The 26337-nt window shown below is 34.9% G+C and overlaps 2 protein-coding genes across 2 annotated transcripts in view; one reads left to right on the top strand and one right to left on the bottom strand.

The window, feature by feature from the left end:
* LOC144343546 (transient receptor potential-gamma protein-like) overlaps window positions 1-20051 on the bottom strand; it is a 30927-nt gene extending 10876 nt beyond the window's left edge. Inside the window, exons 1-5 of the mRNA XM_085493062.1 lie at window positions 19874-20051; window positions 9151-9281; window positions 5696-5964; window positions 4421-4652; window positions 629-1004 (exon numbers count right to left, since the gene is read on the bottom strand). Of these exons, the coding sequence (XP_085349188.1) occupies window positions 629-1004; window positions 4421-4652; window positions 5696-5964; window positions 9151-9281; window positions 19874-20051 (1186 nt within the window). The remainder of the gene's footprint in view (window positions 1-628; window positions 1005-4420; window positions 4653-5695; window positions 5965-9150; window positions 9282-19873) is intronic.
* A 1151-nt stretch (window positions 20052-21202) lies between these two features.
* Window positions 21203-26337, top strand: part of LOC102807754 (protein FAM135A-like) — an 83872-nt gene continuing 78737 nt past the window's right edge. The window contains exon 1 of the mRNA XM_085492671.1: window positions 21203-21595. Coding sequence (XP_085348797.1) covers window positions 21519-21595 — 77 coding nt within the window. The 5' untranslated portion in view covers window positions 21203-21518. The remainder of the gene's footprint in view (window positions 21596-26337) is intronic.

Raw genomic sequence — 26337 nt, 5'->3', positions numbered from 1 at the left:
GTGCAGTGTTTCACTCATTATACTCCACTCTACTCACACCTAGACTCTATGCAGTGTTTCACTCAATATACTCCACTCCACTCACACCTAGACTCTATGCAGTGTTTCACTCATTATACTCCACTCTACTCACACCTAGACTCTATGCAGTGTTCCACTCATTATACGCCACTCCACTCACACCTAGACTCTATGCAGTGTTTCACTCATTATACGCCACTCCACTCACACCTAGACTCATGCAGTGTTTCACTCATTATACGCCACTCCACTCACACCTAGACTCATGCAGTGTTTCACTCATTATACTCCACTCCACCCACATCTAGACTCTATGCAGTGTTTCACTCATTATACTCCACTCCACTCACACCTTGACTCTATGCAGGGTTTCACTCATTATACGCTACTCTACTCACACCTAGACTCTATGCATCATTCCACTTACTATACGCCACTCCTCTAATGCCTAGAACCTATGCAGTGTTCCACTCTCTATACAAATTCCATTCACGCCTATAATCTATTCAGTTTTCCTCCGGAGGTTGCTATAGTAACTGTGGCATAATTTTCATCATACTTTAATATAATAAAAAGAAAATGTGTGACGTCATTGCATGATGCTTACCGACAACCATTAGAAAGATGACGTATTCCAATCCAGTTGGTGATAGTTTTCTACCAACGCGTGCTGGTTCATCTATTGAATCCAGCTCCTTATTGTGGTCGTCAAAAGCATTGATGTCAACATAATGAACGGCCACTAAGACCAAAAAGAAAAGGTTAGAGGTCACATGACACAGAAACCTGACGTAAGGGATAGTCAATAGGCGTCCAAGCTTCGACTTCTCTGACAGGATGTACGCGATCGATAAAAAAGGAAAGCAAGCCATCATGAGGATAGAATAACATATTCTAGTAGCTGACTTGTATTTCCTCCATCCGGGCAATCCCTTGTACCAGTGTTCCACCAATTGCTGCTGACAGTGTGAATGGGCAACAAACTATAAATATAAGCAGTAAAAAAGGTCAAATAACTAAACTGAAAACAATCCCATGTACCGTATTTACCTAAAAGCCACTCCCTCTAACTATGTCCATATTAAATTGAAAGCAACTCACTCTGACTATGTCAGTATTTTACTGAAATCTCCATAATTAGCTGAGATCAGCTCATTCGATAAAGACATTTTAAAATGTTTTCGGGAGAAGAAGTTTAACCGAACTTATTCGCACATGACCTACAGTAGTTCCAATATATTTTACATAATCATATTTCTATCATAGAGAGAACGTTTTGCTATTTCAATCTAGTTTTACAAAAGGTGGCGCTAACTTGGCCAATCACGACTTGCCGAGTGCTGATTTAGGTCTCATGCCAATAATCAACCAATCACCGTTCAAATTAAATTCCTTGCAAGAAGGACTACCAATAAATAGTTGTTGTTTTTCAGGTGAACGCCGTTTGAAGGCGTACGTCACCTGATTCAAAGGTGAGACTAACATGATGTGATCTTTTGTTTAGCGGCTGTGTACCTGTGGGTTTATTCTGTGTGTATTTGTATGTTCTAATCTGTGTGGTTTTTCTAGCTGCACTCCTACTGCAGTAGGTGTGTCTTGTTTACCATATTATCCCGGGGTGATCACTTCCCATATATAATGAAACCTTACACCATGTGCGTTCTTGATAACAAATAATAGGCCCCTAGGGCTGGCAGCACATTGCCAAACCATACCCCCTATTGCGGACGCACTGTAAATTTAGTACCCCCTAGAGCAGACATATTGAAGAAAAAACACCCCCTATTGCAGACATATATTGAGAACATCTTACTCCCATTGCGAGCATTCACTGCCGTTTTTTTCACTCAAATGGGGTGTGATCAACTCAAACAAGCTATGGTCTAGGGCGGTGTATGGGAGTGGTTGTTGCAATTAGAGGGGGCCTACAGCGGGCGCAGCAACCCTGTGAGTTTATTCATGGGGCCTATTGCCTATTTGCCTCCCGCGCGGGCCCGCTTTAGAAGGTGAAAAACACCCCCTTTCCCCGCTAAATTGGGAACGCACATGGCATATAGAGTGACCCCCCACCCACCATATTGCCAATCATGTTTGTATAGCAATCTGCTAATATGTTAAAATTGTCATCAGTGGAGTTGTAATATGTGGTATGAACCCTTTTACGAGCCGCTCACTGTTACTATAATCGATACGTCATCGGTATCATTGCTGGAACGTGTGCCCAATGATCCAGACATATCTCGAATAGTATACTTTAAAACTCAATAGAAGAATTATTTAATTTCCCGCGAGGTTACCATGAGTATTTGACAATAATTAAAGGAGTGTCACATATTCAGTCAACTGTCGCAGATACATAGACATGTCACGGGGATAAGAAATGATTAATTATATTTATCATGATTAGTTTATATATATATATAATCAACAATCTTTCGGTCACTTAATTGTTCATTAAATGGTGTGTATCTACATAAACCTTGTTGACAGTGTTTCAAGTTGGAACTAATTTCGAAAACAAGCTCTAACCAGCGATTCCATATTTTAGATTTTTTGTTGGTGGTGTTCTTGCAAAAGTGACATTTTTAATGGATTGGAATTCGGCGAGCTCTGAACTAAAACGCGGCTCCACTTCTCGGCTCTTTATAATTAGAATGATTTTGGGGAAAAAACACTATCAACCTAGTCAACTAAGTGAAAAAACAGAATTTGGGAATAACACACTTGTAACTATAACCCACTTGTCCTAGTCAACATAAGAAAATATTGATGTTCAAACCCTCTGACTCCCCTATAGAGATAAGCACCACTTTTATATTCCATTTGTATAAAACATACGCTATAATTAAAGAGTGAAGGTTTCATACTTCTATCTGTTCCGAGGCGACGAGCCATGAACAATCTTATTATTATTATTCTGAAAGCCAGCTCATGAAATTTAAAACTAACATGGGTACAACGTTGTTAATAACAAACTCATTGAACAAATATGGACAGATACTACAATGATTAAGAAACATTTTCCAACCAACTTTAAACAATTCTGTTAAATCTCATTACATTTGGACTTAGTATAGTTACACTCAACGTATTGCTACTAGTCATAGTTCTTAAGTACAAGTTAGCTTTTCTTCTATTCGACCCAAACGAGAAAATGCGATTATAAAATAGGTTTTAGTGATACTGGTATCGTGACCAAGAGTCTTCATTACGATTGTTTTTCATTACCCACATATGAGTATCCCTCTACAAATTCTACTACAGATTCACTTAATAATAGTTTAATTAATATTTTCACGGCAAAGTGGGTCAATGGCAATCTAGTTATTCTTTTTACGAACACAAAAACAAACGTCTTAAAATATATATTCTCTTCGTGAGGTGATGAATGTGCCAATCTACTCATTTTGACAAAAGAACCAGATGTGTAAATAATTAAAGGATAAGTCAAGCCAAACAACATAATGACCCCTCAAGAAAAATCTCCACAATGTAGGAGAATACAGTTTTTTTATATCACTTTTCATTCCCTAGATATTCAACTTTTCATCAGTATTATGTAGTTAGCCATCTTATTATTAAGCAAAGGATTATGGGTGAAGTATGACGTCATAGAATCTGTTGTCAGAAGTTGATAAAACAGGAAATATATCACCTACTTACATCTCAAATTTGAGCATTTGGTAGAAAAACATAAAAATAAATATTTTCAGTATTTTATTATTATTTTAAATATTTTATAAGCATGTTTGGCACCAGTACATGTAAGCTTCCATGTTCAAAACTTTTGGCCAATTTGAAGTTATAGATGAAATCATTTTCTCAATTTCTGACAACAGATATATGATGTCATACTTTACCTTTACCCAAAATCCTTTGCTGAAGAATCAAGATGGCGGACTATATAAATTGATGAAAAGTTGAATATCTAGAGAATGAAAACTGTAAATTGTATGTTCTTACATTTGCCAAACTCTTTTATCTAGGAATATTATGTTGTTAGCCTTGACTTTCTCTTTAATTAATATGCAAATGTATAAATGCATAAAGATTCATGTACATATGCAGCAAGTATGTACCAAGTTTTTTGCATTTTCAATCAGGCAGTAAAAATATGCTTCAATTATTGTTATGCAAATAACCTAATTAATATCTCTATGTTTTATGTATAAATCGGTTAAGACATGTCGACCAACCTTAACTGGTCTAAAAAACGAATTATGCAGAATAGTTTAACATATAACAATTAATAATATAACTCAGAACAAATATTACTATTATTAAGTGATATTATTATTATTTATTATTATTCATAATAATTGTACAGTGCTCAGACCAACCCCGAACAGGTACTAAATACAGTACAGAAATTGCATGTAACAATATAAACTTAACTTACTCGTTTTTGTCCCCATGTAATAGCAGATCTTACTTTGTACGGCTCTTCGAAGTTACCATTGAATTGCCCACGTGACCACTCTTTGGGATCATGTGTCATCACCGTCATCTGCTCCGAAGTGTTACGTATGTAGCTCAGCAAGTCTGCCGCAAAGCATTCACAACGGTCAGCCATCTCTTCGTATTGGGATCGGAATTCGAAATCCCGAATACTCAGCGTCCTCATCTGTTGACTGATCCACACACGAAATAACATCATTATTTGTGTTATTCTGTATACAGAAAACAAATTCTTTCCACTGATCTTTAAATAAAAAGTATACCCCTTCCCTTTTTACAATGCTTTAGGGAAAATAGGTATCCCCTTATTTTGGAGAAACACCGGGAATATACGCTGTCACGGTTTTCTCATTAGTGCTTTTGATGTGTTTTCTGCAGGTGGAACATTCGAAACAACAGGGTCCTCCACTGCCATCCATCCAGTCGCTCATTTTTTTTTTATTTTTGCGTACAAGCTTCGAAACGCATATCTCTTACTCCGCAAAATTCAGAACGGACATGCCAAGTGCTCCGGATGTACGAAAAGTGTAACGTTCGAGACATTGTCTTGAACATAACAGATTTTTTGATAAATTTGTGCAGGTCGTGCTAGTTTGAAAACATCAACTGCTGGCGAGCCTCGCTTCCATGGAAAAACGATTATTCACCCCGTCATTGCACAACACGTAAAAAAATGCTCCTGTTTGCTTGTTACTCTACTTATTTCTGATATATAAATGTTGTCAAGATTTCATATCACAAATTCCGTGATTGTTTAAGTCTACTTTTGTCATGGCCATCCCCAACGTTTCTGGTTTGCGTTACATACCACTATAATAAGAAAGTTAAGGGGTTCATTTCGTGTGCGACTGAAATGTTTCTGAGCATATTACCGGTCAAGTAAAAGATATAAATACCCCTTGTATCTAATAGTAGAAACATATTATCACGCCGGATATTCATTACAATATTTTCGTAACAATTTTATTATTTATATCAATAGTATATACGTTTTGCAGCCAGTAGCATTGGGCAGAATCATTTTGACATATGAAGACATTTCCGATTAATATCCTAATTTTTTTTCCGCATCAATTTCTTCAATTCGTTCCCAAAATGTTTAAGCAGTTGTTGGAGAGGTCAAGTTGAAGTAATACTTGACAATGACAATCAATGTGTATGAATACACTGTAGAAAAATGCAAAAAATAGTACTTAAACCAATATTTAGGTAGTACCTTAGATGAAAAGATCTTTCTATTGGATCGTCACAGGTCAGAGATATGTATGCCTCACTTGTAAGGGCTTTGTACACACTGATAGTGCCAACAGAATGTTCAAGAGTGAACTCCTCGGTAAAAAACTTGTAATACTCAGGATCCTCGATTCTAGCTCCATTTTCCGTCAATATTTGTAATATCTCAAAGTTGTTGTTGTGAGCCGCTAGAACAACTGGTGTGATATCTGGATGAAAGTCGGTGTTAAGGGAACGACAGTGCAAGGCTTCCTGTAAGAGAAAGAATTATGTGAATAATGTCACTTTAAATCGTAATATCGGGAATATGAGATGAAAGAATATGGTTATTGAGGGATACAAACAATTTTGAACGACGTTTAACGATGACTGCGCCACATTGAGTTAATTGGACCACAAATGTACACGTGACCTGAACGACCGGAGTCAAACACAGAATTTAGGTTTTACACAATCCAGAGCGTGATGTATGATGGGAAAATATCAGATCACTAATCAGTTCAAGTGCAAGGTCGGTTGATGACTAATATGTGCAGGTTATCTGTCGGTAATCGGAAGTCATTTTTAACTTGTGAGGCTAGATATATATCATATTATACAAAAAAACACGAGCAAATTAAGAACGGGAGATATGACAGCGCATGTCAAAAAGAAAAACTAGCAAGGCGGAACGACCTACATAACTGTTTTAGCGTAATAATTATCCACTCAAATCGGAATATATTGGTCCATCCCTTTAAATATATCATTTAACTACTGTGCCGTATCTCATTGTTTACTGTCGATGTTTGATTACTGCGAGAAGTTGAATGACGTGCCAAAAAATAAAACATACAATGTATATAAAGGCAATAGATCAACGATAAAATTATGAAAATACAGATTAACTATGTTTGAATACATTTTAATTAGTAGGCTCAATGCAATTAATAACTGTTTCCCCGCTAAGTATTATTAAAACAGTTTTATCGTCATTACTGGGGAGCATGTTAATTACGTTTTCCTTAGTGAGGAGTATGTTAATTACGTTTTCCTTATCAGATTATTCAGTTGATGACAAATTCGAATTATCGATGAGGTTCATTACAGAACTCGGCCCCAAGGAACTCCCATTTGCGTTTGTTCTTGTTCAAAGAACAGAGGACTTTCATCCAATTTCCGAATTTTATCAGCTTGCGTCAATGACTATTATTTTGATCCTAAATTCGTTCTTCAAATTTCTCTCAAGTTCGTCTTTCTTTGTTCATTATTTCTGCATTTTTCTTATTCGTTTTCTCACTACAAATAATTCAACTTGAAATTCACAGCAAATGATGCAAATTCACAGCAAATGATGCAAATTCACAGCAACAATCGGGTTACGTGACTGTATGTCTGCCTTCGCCAAGAAGGCATTCCATTCATTCAATACCAATTCTATTTAAAATCGTACATGACATGCAAAGTAAAGTTTATACACGAAACAGGCCTCTGATATTGTTAAAAAAACGCCGAATTTTAGTTGACTGCCGTGCACTAAGCTACGTACAGCGACATCAAAATTTGAATGTTATATAAATAGCAATTAGTCCACCGTAACTTGCAGTCATGTGATCAACTTCCTTTGTAATGACTCTGTCTGACATATCCTTCATCTTCGTTCAATTTTGTACTGTAACATTTGTTTTGTCATTATCTGCTTCGGTTCTTTTTCTTTATTCGGAAATAAAAAAACATGTTATTAAAATTAAAAAAATCATATTTCCTTTCCGGAACTTGTAGACCAAAAAAGGTCATTATTTTATATCCCATAATCTATATAATTAATTATAATACATTAGAGTTGGTTTCTCGATTAATCACAATTTATCTGTGACACGGTGTTTTTATATTAATATCTAATTGTCATTTTTTTCACGCGATGGCGTTCAGTGAATTTTGGTCCCTAGTTTGTTACACAAGGGTCTAATTTATATTATCACCATCGATGGTGCCAATTTACCTGGCAAGTGACCGCCTCATCCCTCCCCATCCTCCCTTTTGGGGATACGGGTATGGCATGAATATACATCATAACCCATACGTGTAGTGTATATTATCCCATTAGTTTCAATTCTGTAATGAACACCTTATAATTATATACACCGCGTCTTCGAATTTCATCTAAATTTACATGCGTTGTTATTAGTCCAATATCGAACAGGACGTGACGCGACAACCATCGCCCTTAATTAAGATCCCAAATTACTTAAAGTGCATTAGTGAGTTGTTGAAAATTGTGCCATACCTCATTTCTGTGAGTTGTTGGACACATACATTCAAATATAATATGTTGTCGAAATCCTAACTAGTATCCCTGTTAATTGGTGGATTTTTATTCACAAGGTGATTATATGTGTGATACTATATCGCCGTGCGCTGCACATTATTGAAACTCCTTGTGCTCATTTGTCGGACCAGTGTATTTCTTTATGATTTATTTCTGTACAAAACTGTCTTCAGTAAAACAAGGAATGAAGGCGAGATTATTCTATAGTCGATTTTATGGTTACTGTATGTTTCTCTTCCAAAATATCTGCAACAGTCGTTTTAGAATAAAGCTTGCCAATTGAGGGCGATGAGCTGTTCATTGGGTTTATAATTGATCGATAGATTTTTGAGTCATCCCGGCGCATTTTGTTAGGTGTTTATTCTATAAACCATTTATGTCAGGTCAACAAAATAGGTAACTGTGAACCGACACCACCGTCAACACATCCGACATATATACTGCCTGGCGTGATGCGCGTTGTTATACACTATATAGGGCACAGTTTTATGTTGCCACTTACGAGGCAGTTGATACATAGCTGGGTATGGAGGTGCCCCTGACAGCATCACTAGTAGTGCCAACATAACCTGTTCCTGCTTTCTATTTACACTCTTGTCTTCCTTAGTTTAGGTTATGTTACAACTTAATTTATATTTTTATTATTTATTTTTGAAGAATTCTAGTTAGCTAATGTTTGATATGTGTGTTTTGATGGGCAACTTGTCAACAACATATGAAGCTTCCTCAAGTAAATATTGAATGTTCTTGAAAGTGGATATTTTTTTATATTTACAACAAACTACTGAAAAAAAAACTTATTATTTTCACTGGCATTTATGATAATTTAACTACTTTGATATTTTGGACTATTTCACTGGGTTTAAGTTCACGTACTTGGCAGGTTAACAATTATTTCAATTGTTTTTTCATGTTCACATGGATTTTACTGATTTGCGAAAATAGCGAAATTAAAAACCAGCGAGCAATTAATGCGCTTACAGTAACTGAGATGTGAATTTTCGTTCCCCGGAACCAAATAAGTAAGACAATAAAACCATCATGACGTGGAAACAGACCTAGGTCACTCATTTTTGTTTTAATAAATCGTATTTCAATACTACGTAATGCATTATTTGTTGTTCTCTTACCGGTAACATCTTCCTAGCATCCATGCTTCTACACAATACGTTCACTGTCGCGGCATGTTGCAGATTGACGGCTCTGAGAAGTGCATCTCCGAGATCAACTCTGTCATGACGTGACAGAATCTCTACAATATCTGAAAGAAAATAAAACAATAACTTACGAAATGGCAGTATACTACGGCGCATATCACATCCAAAATTGCCGTTTACTACAGCGCTTATTAGTTTCAAAATGGCCGGTTACTACAGCGCTTATTAGTTTCAAAATTGCCGTTTACAACAGCGCTTATTAGTTTCAAAATGGCCGTTTACTACAGCGCTTATTAGTTTCAAAATGGCCGTTTACTACAGCGCTTATTAGTTTCAAAATGGCCGTTTACTACAGCACTTATTAGTTTCAAAATTGCCGTTTACTACAGCGCTTATTAGTTTCAAAATGGCCGTTTACTACAGCGCTTATTAGTTTCAAAATGGCCGTTTACTACAACACTTATTAGTTTCAAAATGGCCGTTTACTACAGCGCTTATTAGTTTCAAAATGACCGTTTACTACAGCGCTTATTAGTTTCAAAATGGCAGTTTACTAAAGCGCTTATTAGTTTCAAAATGGCCGTTTACTACAGCGCTTATTAGTTTCAAAATGGCCGTTTACTACAGCGCTTATTAGTTTCAATATGGCCGTTTACTACAGCGCTTATTAGTTTCAAAATGGCCGTTTACTACAGCGCTTATTAGTTTCAAAATGGCCGTTTACTACAGCGCTTATTAGTTTCAAAATGGCCGTTTACTACAGCACTTATTAGTTTCAAAATGGTCGTTTACTACAGCGCTTATTAGTTTCAAAATTGCCGTTTACTACAGCACTTATTAGTTTCAAAATGGCCGTTTACTACAGTGCTTATTAGTTTCAATATGGCAGTTTACTACAGCGCTTATTAGTTTCAATATGGCCGTTTACTACAGCGCTTATTAGTTTCAAAATGGCCGTTTACTACAGCGCTTATTAGTTTCAAAATGGTCGTTTACTACAGCGCTTATTAGTTTCAAAATGGCCGTTTACTACAGCACTTATTAGTTTCAAAATTGCCGTTTACTACAGCGCTTATTAGTTTCAAAATGGCCGTTTACTACAGCGCTTATTAGTTTCAAAATGGACGTTTACTACAGCACTTATTAGTTTCAAAATGGCCGTTTACTACTGCGCTTATTAGTTTCAAAATGGCAGTTTACTAAAGCGCTTATTAGTTTCAAAATGGCCGTTTACTACAGCGCTTATTAGTTTCAAAATGGCCGTTTACTACAGCGCTTATTAGTTTCAATATGGCCGTTTACTACAGCGCTTATTAGTTTCAAAATGGCCGTTTACTACAGCGCTTATTAGTTTCAAAATGGCCGTTTATTACAGCGCTTATTAGTTTCAAAATGGCCGTTTACTACAGCACTTATTAGTTTCAAAATGGCCGTTTACTACAGTGCTTATTAGTTTCAATATGGCAGTTTACTACAGCGCTTATTAGTTTCAATATGGCCGTTTACTACAGCGCTTATTAGTTTCAAAATGGCCGTTTACTACAGCGCTTATTAGTTTCAAAATGGTCGTTTGCTACAGCGCTTATTAGTTTCAATATGGCAGTTTACTACAGCGCTTATTAGTTTCAATATGGCCGTTTACTACAGCGCTTATTAGTTTCAAAATGGCCGTTTACTACAGCGCTTATTAGTTTCAAAATGGTCGTTTACTACAGCGCTTATTAGTTTCAAAATTGCCGTTTACTACAGCACTTATTAGTTTCAAAATGGCCGTTTACTACAGTGCTTATTAGTTTCAATATGGCAGTTTACTACAGCGCTTATTAGTTTCAATATGGCCGTTTACTACAGCGCTTATTAGTTTCAATATGGCCGTTTACTACAGCGCTTATTAGTTTCAAAGTGGTCGTTTACTACAGCGCTTATTAGTTTCAAAATGGCCGTTTCCTACAGCACTTATTAGTTTCAAAATTGCCGTTTACTACAGCGCTTATTAGTTTCAAAATGGCCGTTTACTACAGCGCTTATTAGTTTCAAAATGGCCGTTTACTACAGCACTTATTAGTTTCAAAATGGCCGTTTACTACAGCGCTTATTAGTTTCAAAATGGCCGTTTACTACAGCGCTTATTAGTTTCAAAATGGCAGTTTACTAAAGCGCTTATTAGTTTCAAAATGGCCGTTTACTACAGCGCTTATTAGTTTCAAAATGGCCGTTTACTACAGCGCTTATTAGTTTCAATATGGCCGTTTACTACAGCGCTTATTAGTTTCAAAATGGCCGTTTACTACAGCGCTTATTAGTTTCAAAATGGTCGTTTACTACAGCGCTTATTAGTTTCAAAATTGCCGTTTACTACAGCGCTTATTAGTTACAAAATGGCCGTTTACTACAGCGCTTATTAGTTTCAACATGGCCGTTTACTACAGCGCTTATTAGTTTCAAAATGGCCGTTTAATATTACAGCGCTTAACATCCAGAATGATAGTTTGTTAACACGCATATTACATCCAAAGTGGCCGTTAGCTACAGCGCATATCAGATTAAAAATGGCCGTATATAACAGCGTATGTATAATTGACGACAATATGGGGGGAAAAGGTCTCATCATGTCTCAAAATTTAGTTTTGTGACACATGGTGAACAAATCACAATACGATTAAGTGCAAGAATGCATGCATGAAGTTCGTCGGTCTTGAAATCGTTGACTTGAATCCCGGCTGTTACTGCTTAATATAACACTAAGGGGAAAGTTATACTCTGCACTTGGATCATGTGAGAACAACTGCTTCTGAAAATAGTCCGCTCACTAACAAATACGAACGAAGAAATATTCTATTCCAGTAAACCAGCCGTGTTTAGAACATCGAAAATAATAAACGTATACTGCTTAGAACAAAGACAAAGAGGTTTACTAGTCAATACTGATAAAAAAGAATACTATCTAGGTAAATAGGGCAGATAGAAAACTGTTTCAATAAATAACTGTGGCTAGATACGCCTATTATTGACTGGTCATAAATATTTAAACTAATTAACACGAAACTAATTATTAAGATTAGCAATCTTCTATTCTTCGTTTTTTGTACAAAACACTTATATTTATTACGATATCGTATCTAATCAAGCCTGCACACTTCATTACATACCGTGTCTATACGTAGATTATTTAACAATTCTGACCATCCTCAAACAATACGCTCACAATAAATAAAACATGTTACAATTTATTTGCAAGTTACCTATATTATAAGAACTGCATGTATGATATTGGGAGCACGTGCACGCAGTACTTGCTGTGCAAACGTCACCGTTACCGTAGTATCAGTTTTATGCCAGAGTAACTTCGATTCAAGACAAATTATATGTATATTAATTGCGCGCTCGGGACTTTGTACAGTACGCGAGAGAGGTAGTGGGTTAATAGGAATAATATAGAGAGTCTAATACAGAATCATATCCATTTAATTTCATATTCGTGAATTTCTATTATACGAGGTCATATAACCGGCCTCAATACTATCGAATATTATGCGATATGCTCCAAAAATATGTAAGTGTCAAAAACTGTGCTGGAACCTACCGCACATGCGCATGTCATTGTTTGTCATTGAGTGCTTCCTATTGTCCTACGTTTCGAATTACTGCGTCCACTGTAAAGGTGATAATTAAAAAGTGTCATATATGCAAGAAAAATATTAAAAAGTAAGGGTGATTTATTATTCATGGTCATGTCGCTATAATGCACGGAGTTGAATAGCGTAATTGATGTGATATTTTTTGATTTAGTGTCAATTGTTAAGGGAGTCATAGAACCCATTAAATCATCCTTAATGCATACTGCATATATATTATTCATTATTTAATGTAACTTGCCCAATCCTAGAACAATTTTGACATATTGAGTGTGCTTATCATAGGTCGCTGTAACACATATGAATTATTCTATTGTATGTATCCCTATATTGTCGTAGACTGCATAGGTTTGTGTAGTTACTTCTAAATAGCCAACACAATTGGCAAATATTTAAACAACTAAGGCCTCAAACGTCTAACATGATATGTTGTGCGAGATGCGCATACGTGGGTTTTGCTGGGCGCTGGTTTGGCCTATTTTACATCGCGACGCAAACGGTTCAAACCGGTGGCAAAGGCTCACTGTCGTATCTTGCTCATTGTCATCACCAGTTTTATGTAATCAACTCCAAAAAATACTTGTTTTTACAAATGGTTACTAAGTAAACATTTGTGTAGAGTTGGACTGTGAGCGTCGATTACGCACACTCAGTGCACCGTGTTATTTATATTACCGTGTATTATATAACTATTTCACTTGGAGCGTGAAATTAAAGTCCATTCAAGACTAATTAGTCACTCACTAACTGTATGTAGATATCATTGACGCCTAGAATGGTTGAATTGTTGCCGTGGTAACAACGCATTCTTCATATATATCGCCTCACTAAGCTCTCCTTGTAGATAATGTATATGTTAATTACCATTATATATTCATATATTTAATGTAACCAAAGAAAGGTAAAGTTTCGTCCATACCATTGCATATAATTTACATCAAATACAGGGTTTACAGTTGCAGAATTAGAAGGGGCGCGCCGAACGCGTGCCCTCACTAAAACATTGTTACTTATACAACTATCTCTTTAAACAATGCTACAACGACATTATTTGTATCCGTTCAGTGTTTTATTGTTGATGAAACAAAAATCCGTAAACATTCTTAATCAGATACCAGTGTTTGGAAATTAGCTTAATTTGTTTGTGGTATGTCATGTCTATGCAAACAACACCTAGATAGACGGGAAATGAATTGGTATACAAACAACTTGTTTCATCTCTAGCTATTTCCATTTTTGATTGTTTCACTGAGAACGGTGCCTGTGGCATATATAACGATCAGTTCTTGGAACAATTCCATGAACGTAACACAAGTACATTGCTGGCATCGTGTATTCAAACACAGCCAATACTATTGATATTTCGATGGAAATCTGAGAACTGACTATTATTTTACAAATTAGATAATTAATATTAACATATTTTAACCCAAAACATAGCAGGACTGTGCAATATCATAGAGCATCTATGTACACAGTTTCATTGAAATGTGAGGATTAGTACGTGAGATAGTAGCAGAAAATCCGAAAATTGATTAATTATTATGCAAATAATGTAGTTTTTATGCACACATTTAACTAAAATCTAGCCCGGCTTTTATAATATACTGGAGCATCTACCAAGTTTTATCGAAATATGTTGATTAGTATGTGAGATCAGTGGAATATCTAAACACTGTGTTTCATTACATTGCCAAAGTACATTATTGATATATAAATACAACGAAAATATATACACTTCAATATGGAAGAAAATTGTTAATGTAAAATGTAAATATGAATGACAGGAAAGTAGACATTAGCATAAGTGGTGCTAGTCGAGTCTACTGCAAATATTAAAATGAATAATATACATTCAAAAGTGGCGGTGTAAATACAATACTGATATATAATATTAATAAATAAAAATAAATAAATAAATAAATAGATAAATAAATTAAATAATTAATCATTCATTAATTGTATTCACTACGCAATCAAGTTTTCTATAAAGAGCAGATACAGTGTTAATTTGATGTCATTATATGTTGCTTCAGTTCAATGAACGAATTTTTATTGATTTTTAGATGCATTGGAAGCTCATTCCAAATTTTGGTTCCCTGGAAATCCAAAGAAAATTCACCGAAATTAGTTTTCGTTAGGTGATTTGGTAGATTTGATTTAGTAGACAATCTAGTGTGGTACGTATAGGTGATTTGGTAGATTTGATTTAGTAGACAATCTAGTGTGGTACGTATAGGTGATTTGGTAGATTTGATTTAGTAGACAATCTAGTGTGGTACGTATAGGTGATTTGGTAGATTTGATTTAGTAGACAATCTAGTGTGGTACGTATAGGTGATTTGGTAGATTTGATTTAGTAGACAATCTAGTGTGGTACGTATAGGTGATTTGGTAGATTTGATTTAGTAGACAATCTTGTGTGGTACGTATAGGTGATTTGGTAGATTTGATTTAGTAGACAATCTAGTGTGGTACGTATAGGTGATTTGGTAGATTTGATTTAGTAGACAATCTAGTGTGGTACGTATAGGTGATTTGGTAGATTTGATTTAGTAGACAATCTAGTGTGGTACGTATAGGTGATTTGGTAGATTTGATTTGGTAGACAAACTAGTGTGGTACGTATAGGTGATTTGGTAGATTTGATTTAGTAGACAATCTAGTGTGGTACGTATAGGTGATTTGGTAGATTTGATTTAGTAGACAATCTAGTGTGGTACGTATAGGTGATTTGGTAGATTTGATTTGGTAGACAATCTAGTGTGGTACGTATAGGTGATTTGGTAGATTTGATTTAGTAGACAATCTAGTGTGGTACGTATAGGTGATTTGGTAGATTTGATTTAGTAGACAATCTAGTGTGGTACGTATAGGTGATTTGGTAGATTTGATTTAGTAGACAATCTAGTGTGGTACGTATAGGTGATTTGGTAGATTTGATTTAGTAGACAATCTAGTGTGGTACGTATAGGTGATTTGGTAGATTTGATTTAGTAGACAATCTAGTGTGGTACGTATAGGTGATTTGGTAGATTTAATTTAGTAGACAATCTAGTGTGGTACGTATAGGTGATTTGGTAGATTTGATTTAGTAGACAATCTAGTGTGGTACGTATGTTCGGATACGAAAAAGTAGTATTTAGCTGACGAGGAAGTCTATCGAAATAAAGACCATACACGAAGATGCCAAGCTGGTATTTGAATTATATATCAGCAGTGTCCAATGACGATTTATTAAAAGCATTAAAAAGATTGGAGTCGTCAGTAAAAAGTTGAAGAATGTGGATGAAGCTGTTAATATCATTAATATAGATCAAAAATAATAATGGGCCAATACGGAGACTTGGAACACCATTTTTTATAGGGATGGTAGATGAGATCAAGCCAGTCGCCATGATGAACTGTTTACGGTTGGATAGATAGTTAGAGAACAATTCTAAATGGATTCCACGGCTGCTATAGCGTTGCAATTATGAAAGAAGTATGCTGTCACAGTGATTAAGGTATCAAATGCCTGCGAGAAGTTTAGAAATACTCCCAGAACAATATTAGATTTATCAATATCATTCAATATAAAGTCAATAAATGAAATGTTGTACTGTACCTCTTACGAAATCCATGTTGGTTTCTATTGACGGGTTGATATTTATCAATGAATGGTCGTAATTTTGCAATCACTTTGGCAATATTTAATTGATTGGGAAAACACCAGACAATAAAGCTAGGTTTACAATATAACATAAAGATTTTATGTAATTGGTGGCATATGTAAGAAGAGAAGACAAAATATAATCATCGCCACTTGATTGAGGGTTCAATGAAAATGATTTTCTTTCAATGTCTACCTCCAAAACTGGCTGATGAGAAAAAATGAGTTGTTGAGAGAGGTATTCGATTGAGTTTATAGTGTTATTAATTTTGTTAACAAGATCTTCATAAATGTGAGCAAACAATTTATTAAATGTGTTATTAATTTGAGTGGGATCATTAATGGTTTCCTGTCAACAATTTGGGTTTACAAAGTTGAGCATATTTGGAAGTCGTAACGACTCAGAACCTCTACGAGTGATACCATTGATAGTTTTCTAAGGTTTAGATGAATTGTATTTATATTTTGTTACTTAGCCAGGAAAAAATATTTCTTTGATTTTCTTCATCAGAGATGTCAAGAGGTTTCTACACTTGTTGTATTTAGTTTGTTAGTTAGTTGGACCTATAATTAGTAGATTTTACAAGTTTATGAAAAAGCTTATGTATGTGCTTTATTGATTTCACGATACCTTTCGTAACCAAAGATTTTTTATATTTATGTTTTACTGTAACCAAGGAAGCAGCTTAATTACAAATATGGTTAAATGTATCTATACACTGGCGGATGTAGGCATCATTGACATCAGTCGATTATGTAACGTCGTTACATCGTATAACATGGAGTTTGGTGATATTATAATGCGAATAAGGACTGTCTCTCGTGTGATAAGATATTATTTTTTTTATAAAAATGTGATTAATATAATTAGTGTATGTTGTTTTTATTTTTGCGAGGTGTATTCCAATACTTGTTATAAATTCATCAATATTTGTTTTAGGTTTTCTGTAAATTATTCCCAGGTTGAAATTCCCATACAGAAGATAATTGATTTATTTGGCAAACCACAATGGGAATATCAATATTATCTAATAAGCGGTAATTTATACTTTTAGTTGACTTTTGTACGTGATATTATTATATATTGTTCGCAGGTTTGGTCATCTTGAAAATTGTCTTTCAGTATTACTAGCAGAGAAATAACTATTCAACAATAGTAAAAAAAAGTTTTTAAAATAACGACAGTATTCGTCAGAAGTTAGTTATTGTAACTTTGCAAATCAGTGAGGTAGTATCACCTGACCCCAATATATATATATATATATACAATACAATAATATACAATGCTGAATGCTGAATGCTGTCACGTGTTCAATGCTGTCACGTGTTAAATTATGTCATGTGTTCAATGCTGTCACGTGTTCAATGCTGTCATATATACCTGAAACGTACAATAAGTACAATTGTATTTTCAGATTGCATAACGGCCTTACTAACTAGAATACATAATCGTTTTTGTTAGGTACAGGTACAGGTACAATTAGAACTTAATGTGCAAGGTTCTCCGTAAAACCCACAAATTATAAATAATATAAAATAAATGACATCTCGATTCATTTTTATAAGATCGCGTACTTTAATGACAATTTTCACCACAACATCTCGTAATACTACTACGTAATACTACTACGAGATCTCATACTATTACCATGCTGTCAGGTATGATCTCGTATTAAAATTAAACGTAGTAAAATAGATATTCCAATGGGATTTCACAGAAATGATACAATTTATATTGTACTTATGCGACCTTAAAATTAGCTGTGTTCGGTGATGATTTTTTAAAGATCTGTTTAATATACTAGGAGCGAGCGCTTAATTTATTTCTCATTGTCGGCTAATCCTGTCGTGTATGCAATGAACTATGGGATAGTTCCTCGGACAACGACATGTTGGGGTGAGGTTTTATCGAGCATAACTCATTCTCAACAAAAGCTGCGATATGTTTTCATTATTATTATTATTTAAATTTATTTTTAGGTCTACATTATTTATCGGGATCGTTAATTAACAAATTGATTTTAATTATATCTAGTTATTGCTCCGAGACATCAGAGACTTGATTCAATGCACATTAGTAATTTGTGTGGGAGAAGTAACGAGAGGCCGTGGAGCGCGACGCTGTGTAAAATGTCACTGTTATCTGAGATAACCCCGACTTTCTCCCGAGCGTAAAATGCAACGGAAGATAAATAACCCCCAATTTCATTTTATTGTCATGTTTTAATTAACGTGCACACAATAACTCGTTTATGCGTTTCGTGTAATTTTGTCTGAGTATGTTTATTGCATTCTTCATGTGATCCTAAGTTGACGCTTATAAAATATTCCTTGAAATATATCACACGATGACTTGAAATATATCACACGATGACTTGAAATATATCACACGATGACTTGAAATATATCACACGATGACTTGAAAGACAATAAGGAAAATAATATCTAGCTAGGAACACATTTTGTGAACATGTTAAGGTTGTTGGCTAGGCAACCTTTAAAACATGTCGCGATATTTCTTTACCATACGGGTTCTCTGGTTTATTTTACGTTGTAGCTGATGCCGATAAAATGGCATAGTCACTAGATTACACCCATGAAAGTATCGATTTTGGGACCATTTACCATTGGCTCATATGGCAAAAAGGTTACGTCACATCCCGTATTTACATGTAGCTATAAGTACACTTGGTTGTCCTGATTATTGGGGAGAATGATGAATACTATCTATTTTTTTGTGATAACACTTTAAAGGGGCACTTCCAGTTAAGCCTAATCTCACAACAAATTTACTTTCTGGATTAAAATTACAATGGATAACAAAAGATAGATTAACTTTGTAAACATCATGAACAATAGTGTGCCATGATTCTTTGATGCAATCCATGTGATTGATCGGCTCCCCTTTAACTTTTCATCTTTTCCAACTGACACATCCTCAGTGACAACAAATGAAAAAACAAAAACAAAACATGTACTTTTCAACAAATACCGGGAATTTCAAATTTGTACACAGTATAATAAAAATATTTGATACACTTTTTGTCCCGGTGATTGTTCGTTAATTCAAGCAATCTGATTGACGCAGATGTCTCCGGAAACAATGTAAACTGAACGAACACGGCTTTATGAAAAATATACAACATCGAATAGTTGTCTTCAGTTGTTATAATAAATCCCAGTCCATATAATCTATAACCCCATAACGTACATCTATATACACTTTCCGAAATAACTGAATTTCTAATATATAGTTGTTGAATACAATGAAAATCAAGGTCAATCGTATAACACATGTTCAGTGTTTAGTAGACATCTAGCAAGATTCCTAGAATTTATTTGTTCTTTGTCCAGAAATGATAACAATTAATTATAATTTGAACTGGTTGTCATGTCTATGCATACGTACCAATATTGCTGTTTTCAACGGCCAAAACAAGCGCACTTTTACCACTAGTATCCACGCAGTTTACGTCGAATATATCGGTATGGTCTAACGCTACCAGAATGGCTTTCTTCTCACCCCTTTTAGCCGCCGACAGAAACAACTTCTGTAGAGCGAGCGTAGATGCCTGTTTTTTGTCCATCGTTGCAATACGATACACACTGCAGGGTAGGTTAGGGTTATAGCTACGAGGTTCGCATGTCGTCACTACCTTGCAAATGGCAAGTTTGGTGATCGAACCGTTGTATATATAGATATCATGATCCACGTCCCATGCTGTATGTTTTCGATAGAGGGCGACACTATTGCATGCAAGGAATATTTGTAGTTGTGTTCCCTTCCCAGCTTCCCGTCGCTGTTTCGTTGATGAACCACAGCTCTTAAAGGGCGGTGGTCGTCGTCGATATGGGACTCATAGCGACGTATACAACGCGTCTAAAATACATTGCTTTTTTTACATGAAATTCTAACCCGCGTTGCGGGACGACCACCGCCCTTTAAATTAGACTAAAATATATCAATCAATCGGTCGATCGATCGAACATATTTATAAAACGATAATATCTTGTACAATTTAGAAGGATGTGTTCAGTGACGTTGTAAAGAGAGATTGATAATTGTGTTCCAAAGAGTACGTTCTCAGGCGTAGAGAACGAACGTGACGTACTTTGAAGTATGATCCTGAGGGAGCAACCAAATGTATATATGTTGCACATGTAGGAGAACTCTAGTTACACTGTTCAGGAGAGAATCAACAACTATCCCACTGTACAGTTTTCTGTAAGTCTTCGGCTCTTGTTTTCATCGTGATGCTTGCCAAGCGGTGAAAATGCCCAGATGTCCGCCGAGGAGAATACCAACCAAATGTTACAGATACACATATTTGGGTGTTATAATTGCAGATATTCCCCGCTACGTACTGAATTATTGTGTATACCACCACTTGGGCAAATGATGCTAATGCTGTTACCACGGCCCAAGAACGCATGTTTATTAACGATTAATATTTGACCGTGTTTTTGTATGAAAAGTAGTTTCGTGACCGTATAAGAGCATAAAATAATTCGACTTCTTAACACGTATATTAAACTATTTATAGTTTTTCTAATGTCGCGTCACAAGTGTAAACCAGTGTGCGTTCAGTAGATAACTGGTTCACTAAAAAAAAATCATTTTGTTTTGCTGCGTAGTGCTTCATTTCACAAGTCTTCCAACCCATGCCAGACGCCTCTGGTTATAGCGCCCTCGGATTTTTAATATGTAGTTTGCCGCGAAGAACTCTGGGAGTTTCTGCTTCTATTTAACAAAAATGGCGGATTGATTGGTTATGTTTCCAAGTTAAAAACAACTACCGGTGTCTGTGCTTGTGACCCTCCCTGTCGCGATCCGACTACTAGTACGTGATTCTGTGAAATCGCACGACAAACCAACATTGTTCCATCTATACTGAACACATACCCGTGGAAGCCACTAACGCTATATCGTGACACATGCATTTGAATAGCGGAGATCAGATCAGAGTGTCAGGGACGGAACCAACACCAACGCCGTGCATACATGTTGTGATTGTGTTCGTTTAATCGTTCGTTATCTGTTTAGTTTATACATAATGGGAGAACTCCAAGCAACGATTGATTTTTCGGTGGAACTCGGAAAATTTCATAATGTAGATCTCTTCCAAAGGGGGTGAGTACATAATTATCTTGGTGACATCGACTGACAGTGACACAACATACACTGTAATTTTAAATATTGTTTAAAATACCAAAGGTCGAATGGGTTGCTTTGTTCCGGGTACGAATCTAAATATTGTACGGCATTGTTACTTGTTGGTTAATACATATAGTACCGTTTTTCACTTGTACAACAAAACATCGTTTAAACATAACATTAAATCGGAGTAAATGACAACTTAACGTCAATAATAATGAAAAGGCATCGTATCTATTTTCGGTAAACCGGTCTGTTTTTTGAACGATCTCGGGTTATGTCATAAGTCAACATGACAAAGGTTAAATCAAATATTACAGACAGCTGTGTACCTGGGTCTGATACGATCAGTCATCTCTACAGTATTTTGTACACTGACAGTTGTACTGATTGCCTTTAAACAATTCAATCATGGATGCACTAGTATATGTATGTATTCTTTGGTGTGTCATGTCTAGTCAATGGATCTAAGGGTTTATACATGTACAGTAGTTATTTGGTTCAGTGTATGTTTTAGTGGTTATCACAATAAAATATTACATGTATGATGATGTATTGAGTGTGCAAAATTATAAATAAGTACTATGATTAACACACACCTGTAACATATTCCAACCATGGACTTGGCTTTTGTTGGTCTGTGATTCAATGTAATACATGTATATTGTGGTAGAATTCATTTTACTCTAGACACATGATCAAACAGAGACAAGCTGTTTTCATCATGTAAGAGAACATTCTATGGTAAATTCTGTGACATTTTATAGCAGTCGTCATTTAACGAATGTCATCAAATTAAATGATGTAATGAAATTAAAAACTTTGAAAAGTTTTTTTTTCTAAAAATTGCACCACCTAATTATTTAGCAGGTTTTTATAATTTATTGACTTATTACAGAATTGTCCTATGTTCGGTTCTCTAAAATGTCATCCATCTCGGACCATTGTTCTATAGGTGATTTTCCATTCTCTGTGAGTTCTTGTGTACGGTAATACGTGAAAGAAGCAGATCAAACATCTGCACCAAAATCAATATAAAAATTTCTATCTTTCGAAGAGGAATGTGGCATTAAGATGTCTTTACTTCATCAAAATTGACCATCATCAAATGTATATACATGTAGTACAATATTAAGCATAGAAATAAAAATAGCTTTGCATTTGTTTAATCCTAGGCTATGCTATGTTTTGACGCAACTACAATCTTAAAATCTTTGTTTGTCCTGCAAAATAAACAAGAGACTTGTGCCCTCTTGCAACACCAGTGAAAGATTGTCATTGGTCCGGGGTTCAGTGCTTGATGTTATGACCTAACATGGTGTCCTTTCACTAGATAGGTCAAGGAAACATTGCAAGTGACTGACACTGTGTTTTGACAGAAATGTCGCTTTTTGAGACTAAATGTATGGCAGCTAATGTTTTCTTGTATTTAAGTTCAACCAGTTCAATATTTCATTATTTCATTTTACAGTACCTGTATATGCACAGTTTTTCATTCTTCAAGTTGAACATGAATTTTCAAATATTTTCATGATCCAAGTACATGTATTCATGTTTTCTAAATTTTTCCCTGATTATGGAAGAATATATAAATCAATAGAAGTGGGTATGCCATTTCATTATGTGTAGACGTTGCATGACACATAAAAACACCTGTCGCTTACCGGTATATTAATTAATTAATGCACATACAGTGTCTGTGAAATGTGAGCAGAAGGAATTGTTGAAACCAGCAGAACCTCTTACATGTACATTATAGAAAGTCTAAAATTGTTAAAAATATCTTGTATCTAAGTTACAATAAAACAGAAAGAAAAGAATCTTATTAGTACTGTATTTGCTTGTAACATATTTGTGGTGCATCTCCAGTAGGGGAGGGGGTGCATGTACATGTATTGTATTTGATTTTATAACATGATTAGTCTCAATGTAGCCATCTGATTGGCTGAAGCAAGGTATTATATAAGGCATTAGAAGACATGTGAACCTGCCCCGTAACTGAATACTAGTAAACTGGCTTAATTATCTGACTGAATCAAGATGGCATGACTGTGAGCACTGTTCATAGTGATTGTGGTTGTATGATCAACTGATCAAAACAGAAAAAACTGGTGCAAGTACGTACTTTATACAAATTAATATTGCCAAAAATATATTCATTATTGTGCATTTTGCTTTAAAACTCCCTGTGAGAATGTGTAAATTCATTGCAGTATAGCATTTGAATCAAACGTGATAGCATAAATGTGTCGGTTGTTATCACTCGCAGGGTCTGTCAACTGTTAAAATCTACATGAATGCAAAGAAACACAGCTAAACACATTTTATTCCTTTACACATAGCAATACGATATAATCAACTATTTTGTACCATATTACTTGTGCAAGCATTTTACCAGTAATATGATGTGGTTATAAACAGTATGCTATTTTTCAAATGTAATACATTTTTAATTTATACAATGCACGTTTTGCACATTTACTTTTACATAAGATACTGTCTACAAAAAAATGTTTATAGAAGTCTCCAAAATTATTATTGTCACCTCCTCCTTTATCCATTCCTGCCGACCAAAAAATATCATGCGCAAGACCAAGAAAGATGTTTCTGATCAATTTGTTTTCCCAAATTGATGTGTGCCCCCTTTGTTTTGATTTGTTACGATAATTTAATTCCAATTTTTTTCTAATTTTTAACAAAAAAAACCTAATAAAATGTGTGATGTGAACAGTTTTAACTGAAACTAATGTGCGTTTCTTTTTAATAAAGCAAATAAATAAAAGGATTATTGTTAAATATTTTAAACAAATCAACAAATTCATGCATTATATCATTCAAAAAGGCAAATGTATGTATAACAACATTTTTGCATGATCAGGATATAATTATAATAATTATCTCTGGAAATAGCCTTAATTAGACAATAGACACATGAAGTGACATTCCATTATAAAGAATACAGTGGTAATTCTAATGAACACCTTGGTTGCTACAATGTGTACATTTCTCTATATTCTTGTATAGTTCATGTTACTGGCATATGGTTTTCGTCTTTGCAACTTATCCAGATCAACAGAATTACACTTTGACCTTGACTCTACCCTTTATTCTGTCCTGGAAGTCAAAGATCCATGTTTCGCATACTTGCGCATTTGGGAATGAGTTACAACATAATTAAAACATGCATACATGATATTGTGCTTTTGTGATATTTTGGATGTAACAAAATAAAATTCCTTTTTATTAAATATCAGTTGTGGCATAGTTAGTATTAAAACACATGACTTTTTCGCTCAAATTTTTCTGCATTTTTTAGCTCCGCTGTCGACTTAATTCGCAGAGCTTATCATACATTTATGAGTGATTGTCTGTCGGAGTCTGTCATCTGTGTTAACTTTTTACTTTTTCGACTTCTTCTTGAAAACTACGAGCCTGCATGCTATGATACTTGGTGTGTATGTACCTTGGGTTGACCTCTCTTAGATTTGTCCATTTCATGATGATATATGTATCCTAAATTTTCTAATTTTGGTGAATATTTTTGTCATTTTTGGTAAAATTGATATTTTCAACTTTTTGTTAAAAACCGCAAACTCGATTGCTTCGATTTTACATATATAGGTACTACATGTGGACATCTCTCAGATTTGTTCATTTCGTGATATCTTTAATTCTCTAATTTTGGTGAATATTTTTGTAATTTTTGGTAAAAAGTGATATTTTTGACTTCTTGTTGAAAAATGCAAGACAGATTGCTTTGATATTATACATATAGGTACTACAGGTAGAGCTCTCTCAGATTTGTTCATTTCGTGATGATATCTTTAATTCTCTAATTTTGGTGATTATTTTTGTAATTTTTGGTAAAAAGTGATATTTTTGACTTCTTGTTGGAAAATGCAACACAGATTGCTTTGATATTATACATATAGGTACTACAGGTAGAGCTCTCTCAGATTTGTTCATTTTGTAATGATATCTTTAATTCTCTAATTTTGGTGAATATTTTTGTAATTTTTGGTAATAAGTAATTTTTTCGACTTCTTGTTGAAAATAGCAAGTCTGATTGCTTCGATACTATGCATATAGGGACCTCAGGTAGACCTCTCTTAGATTTGTTCATTTTCTAATGATATCTTCAGTTCTTAATTAAAATGTGCATTGCTAACAGCGGAGCTATCTCAGCCAAGAGTCTGCTGCTTGTCATATATTCTTCAATATTTCTAGAAATGAACCCTAATTTTGAAGCCAGCAGACAAAACTTAGCCTAGTTTCTCAATCTTCTGAAGGAAAGTGCAGACTATAAATGGGACTATTTGTGATGAAAAGAGAGAACTGGTGGTAAAAAAGTTAAAACAAGAGCATACCCACCCAAAAAAACTTAGCAGCTTTCTGATATGTCATCATCAAATTCAGAATGGCTAACTGTCATTGATCTTGCTTAAACAAATACATGCAGTTCCACTGAGCCATATCTCATCCTTGTCTGGACCATTGAAGTTTAAACTTGACACGTACATCACACATTAGGTCATGTATATCTTGTGTCTATACAATACAATACAATAACACTTTATTATCACCGTAAAGAAATTACAATCTTTTTGGGGCTCTGAGTAATAAAGTTAAATTAATAAACATGAACACAAATTAATTATACATGTTGTAATATCAAAAAACAAAGAAAGTTACTATAATGCAAACAGGGACTATGTCAT

This window comes from Saccoglossus kowalevskii, chromosome 18 (assembly GCF_978046115.1).
Source record: "Saccoglossus kowalevskii chromosome 18, keSacKowa6.1, whole genome shotgun sequence".
Taxonomy (NCBI): domain Eukaryota; kingdom Metazoa; phylum Hemichordata; class Enteropneusta; family Harrimaniidae; genus Saccoglossus; species Saccoglossus kowalevskii.
Note: the sequence above shows the minus strand (reverse complement) of the source record. Positions and strands in the feature narration are given on the sequence as shown.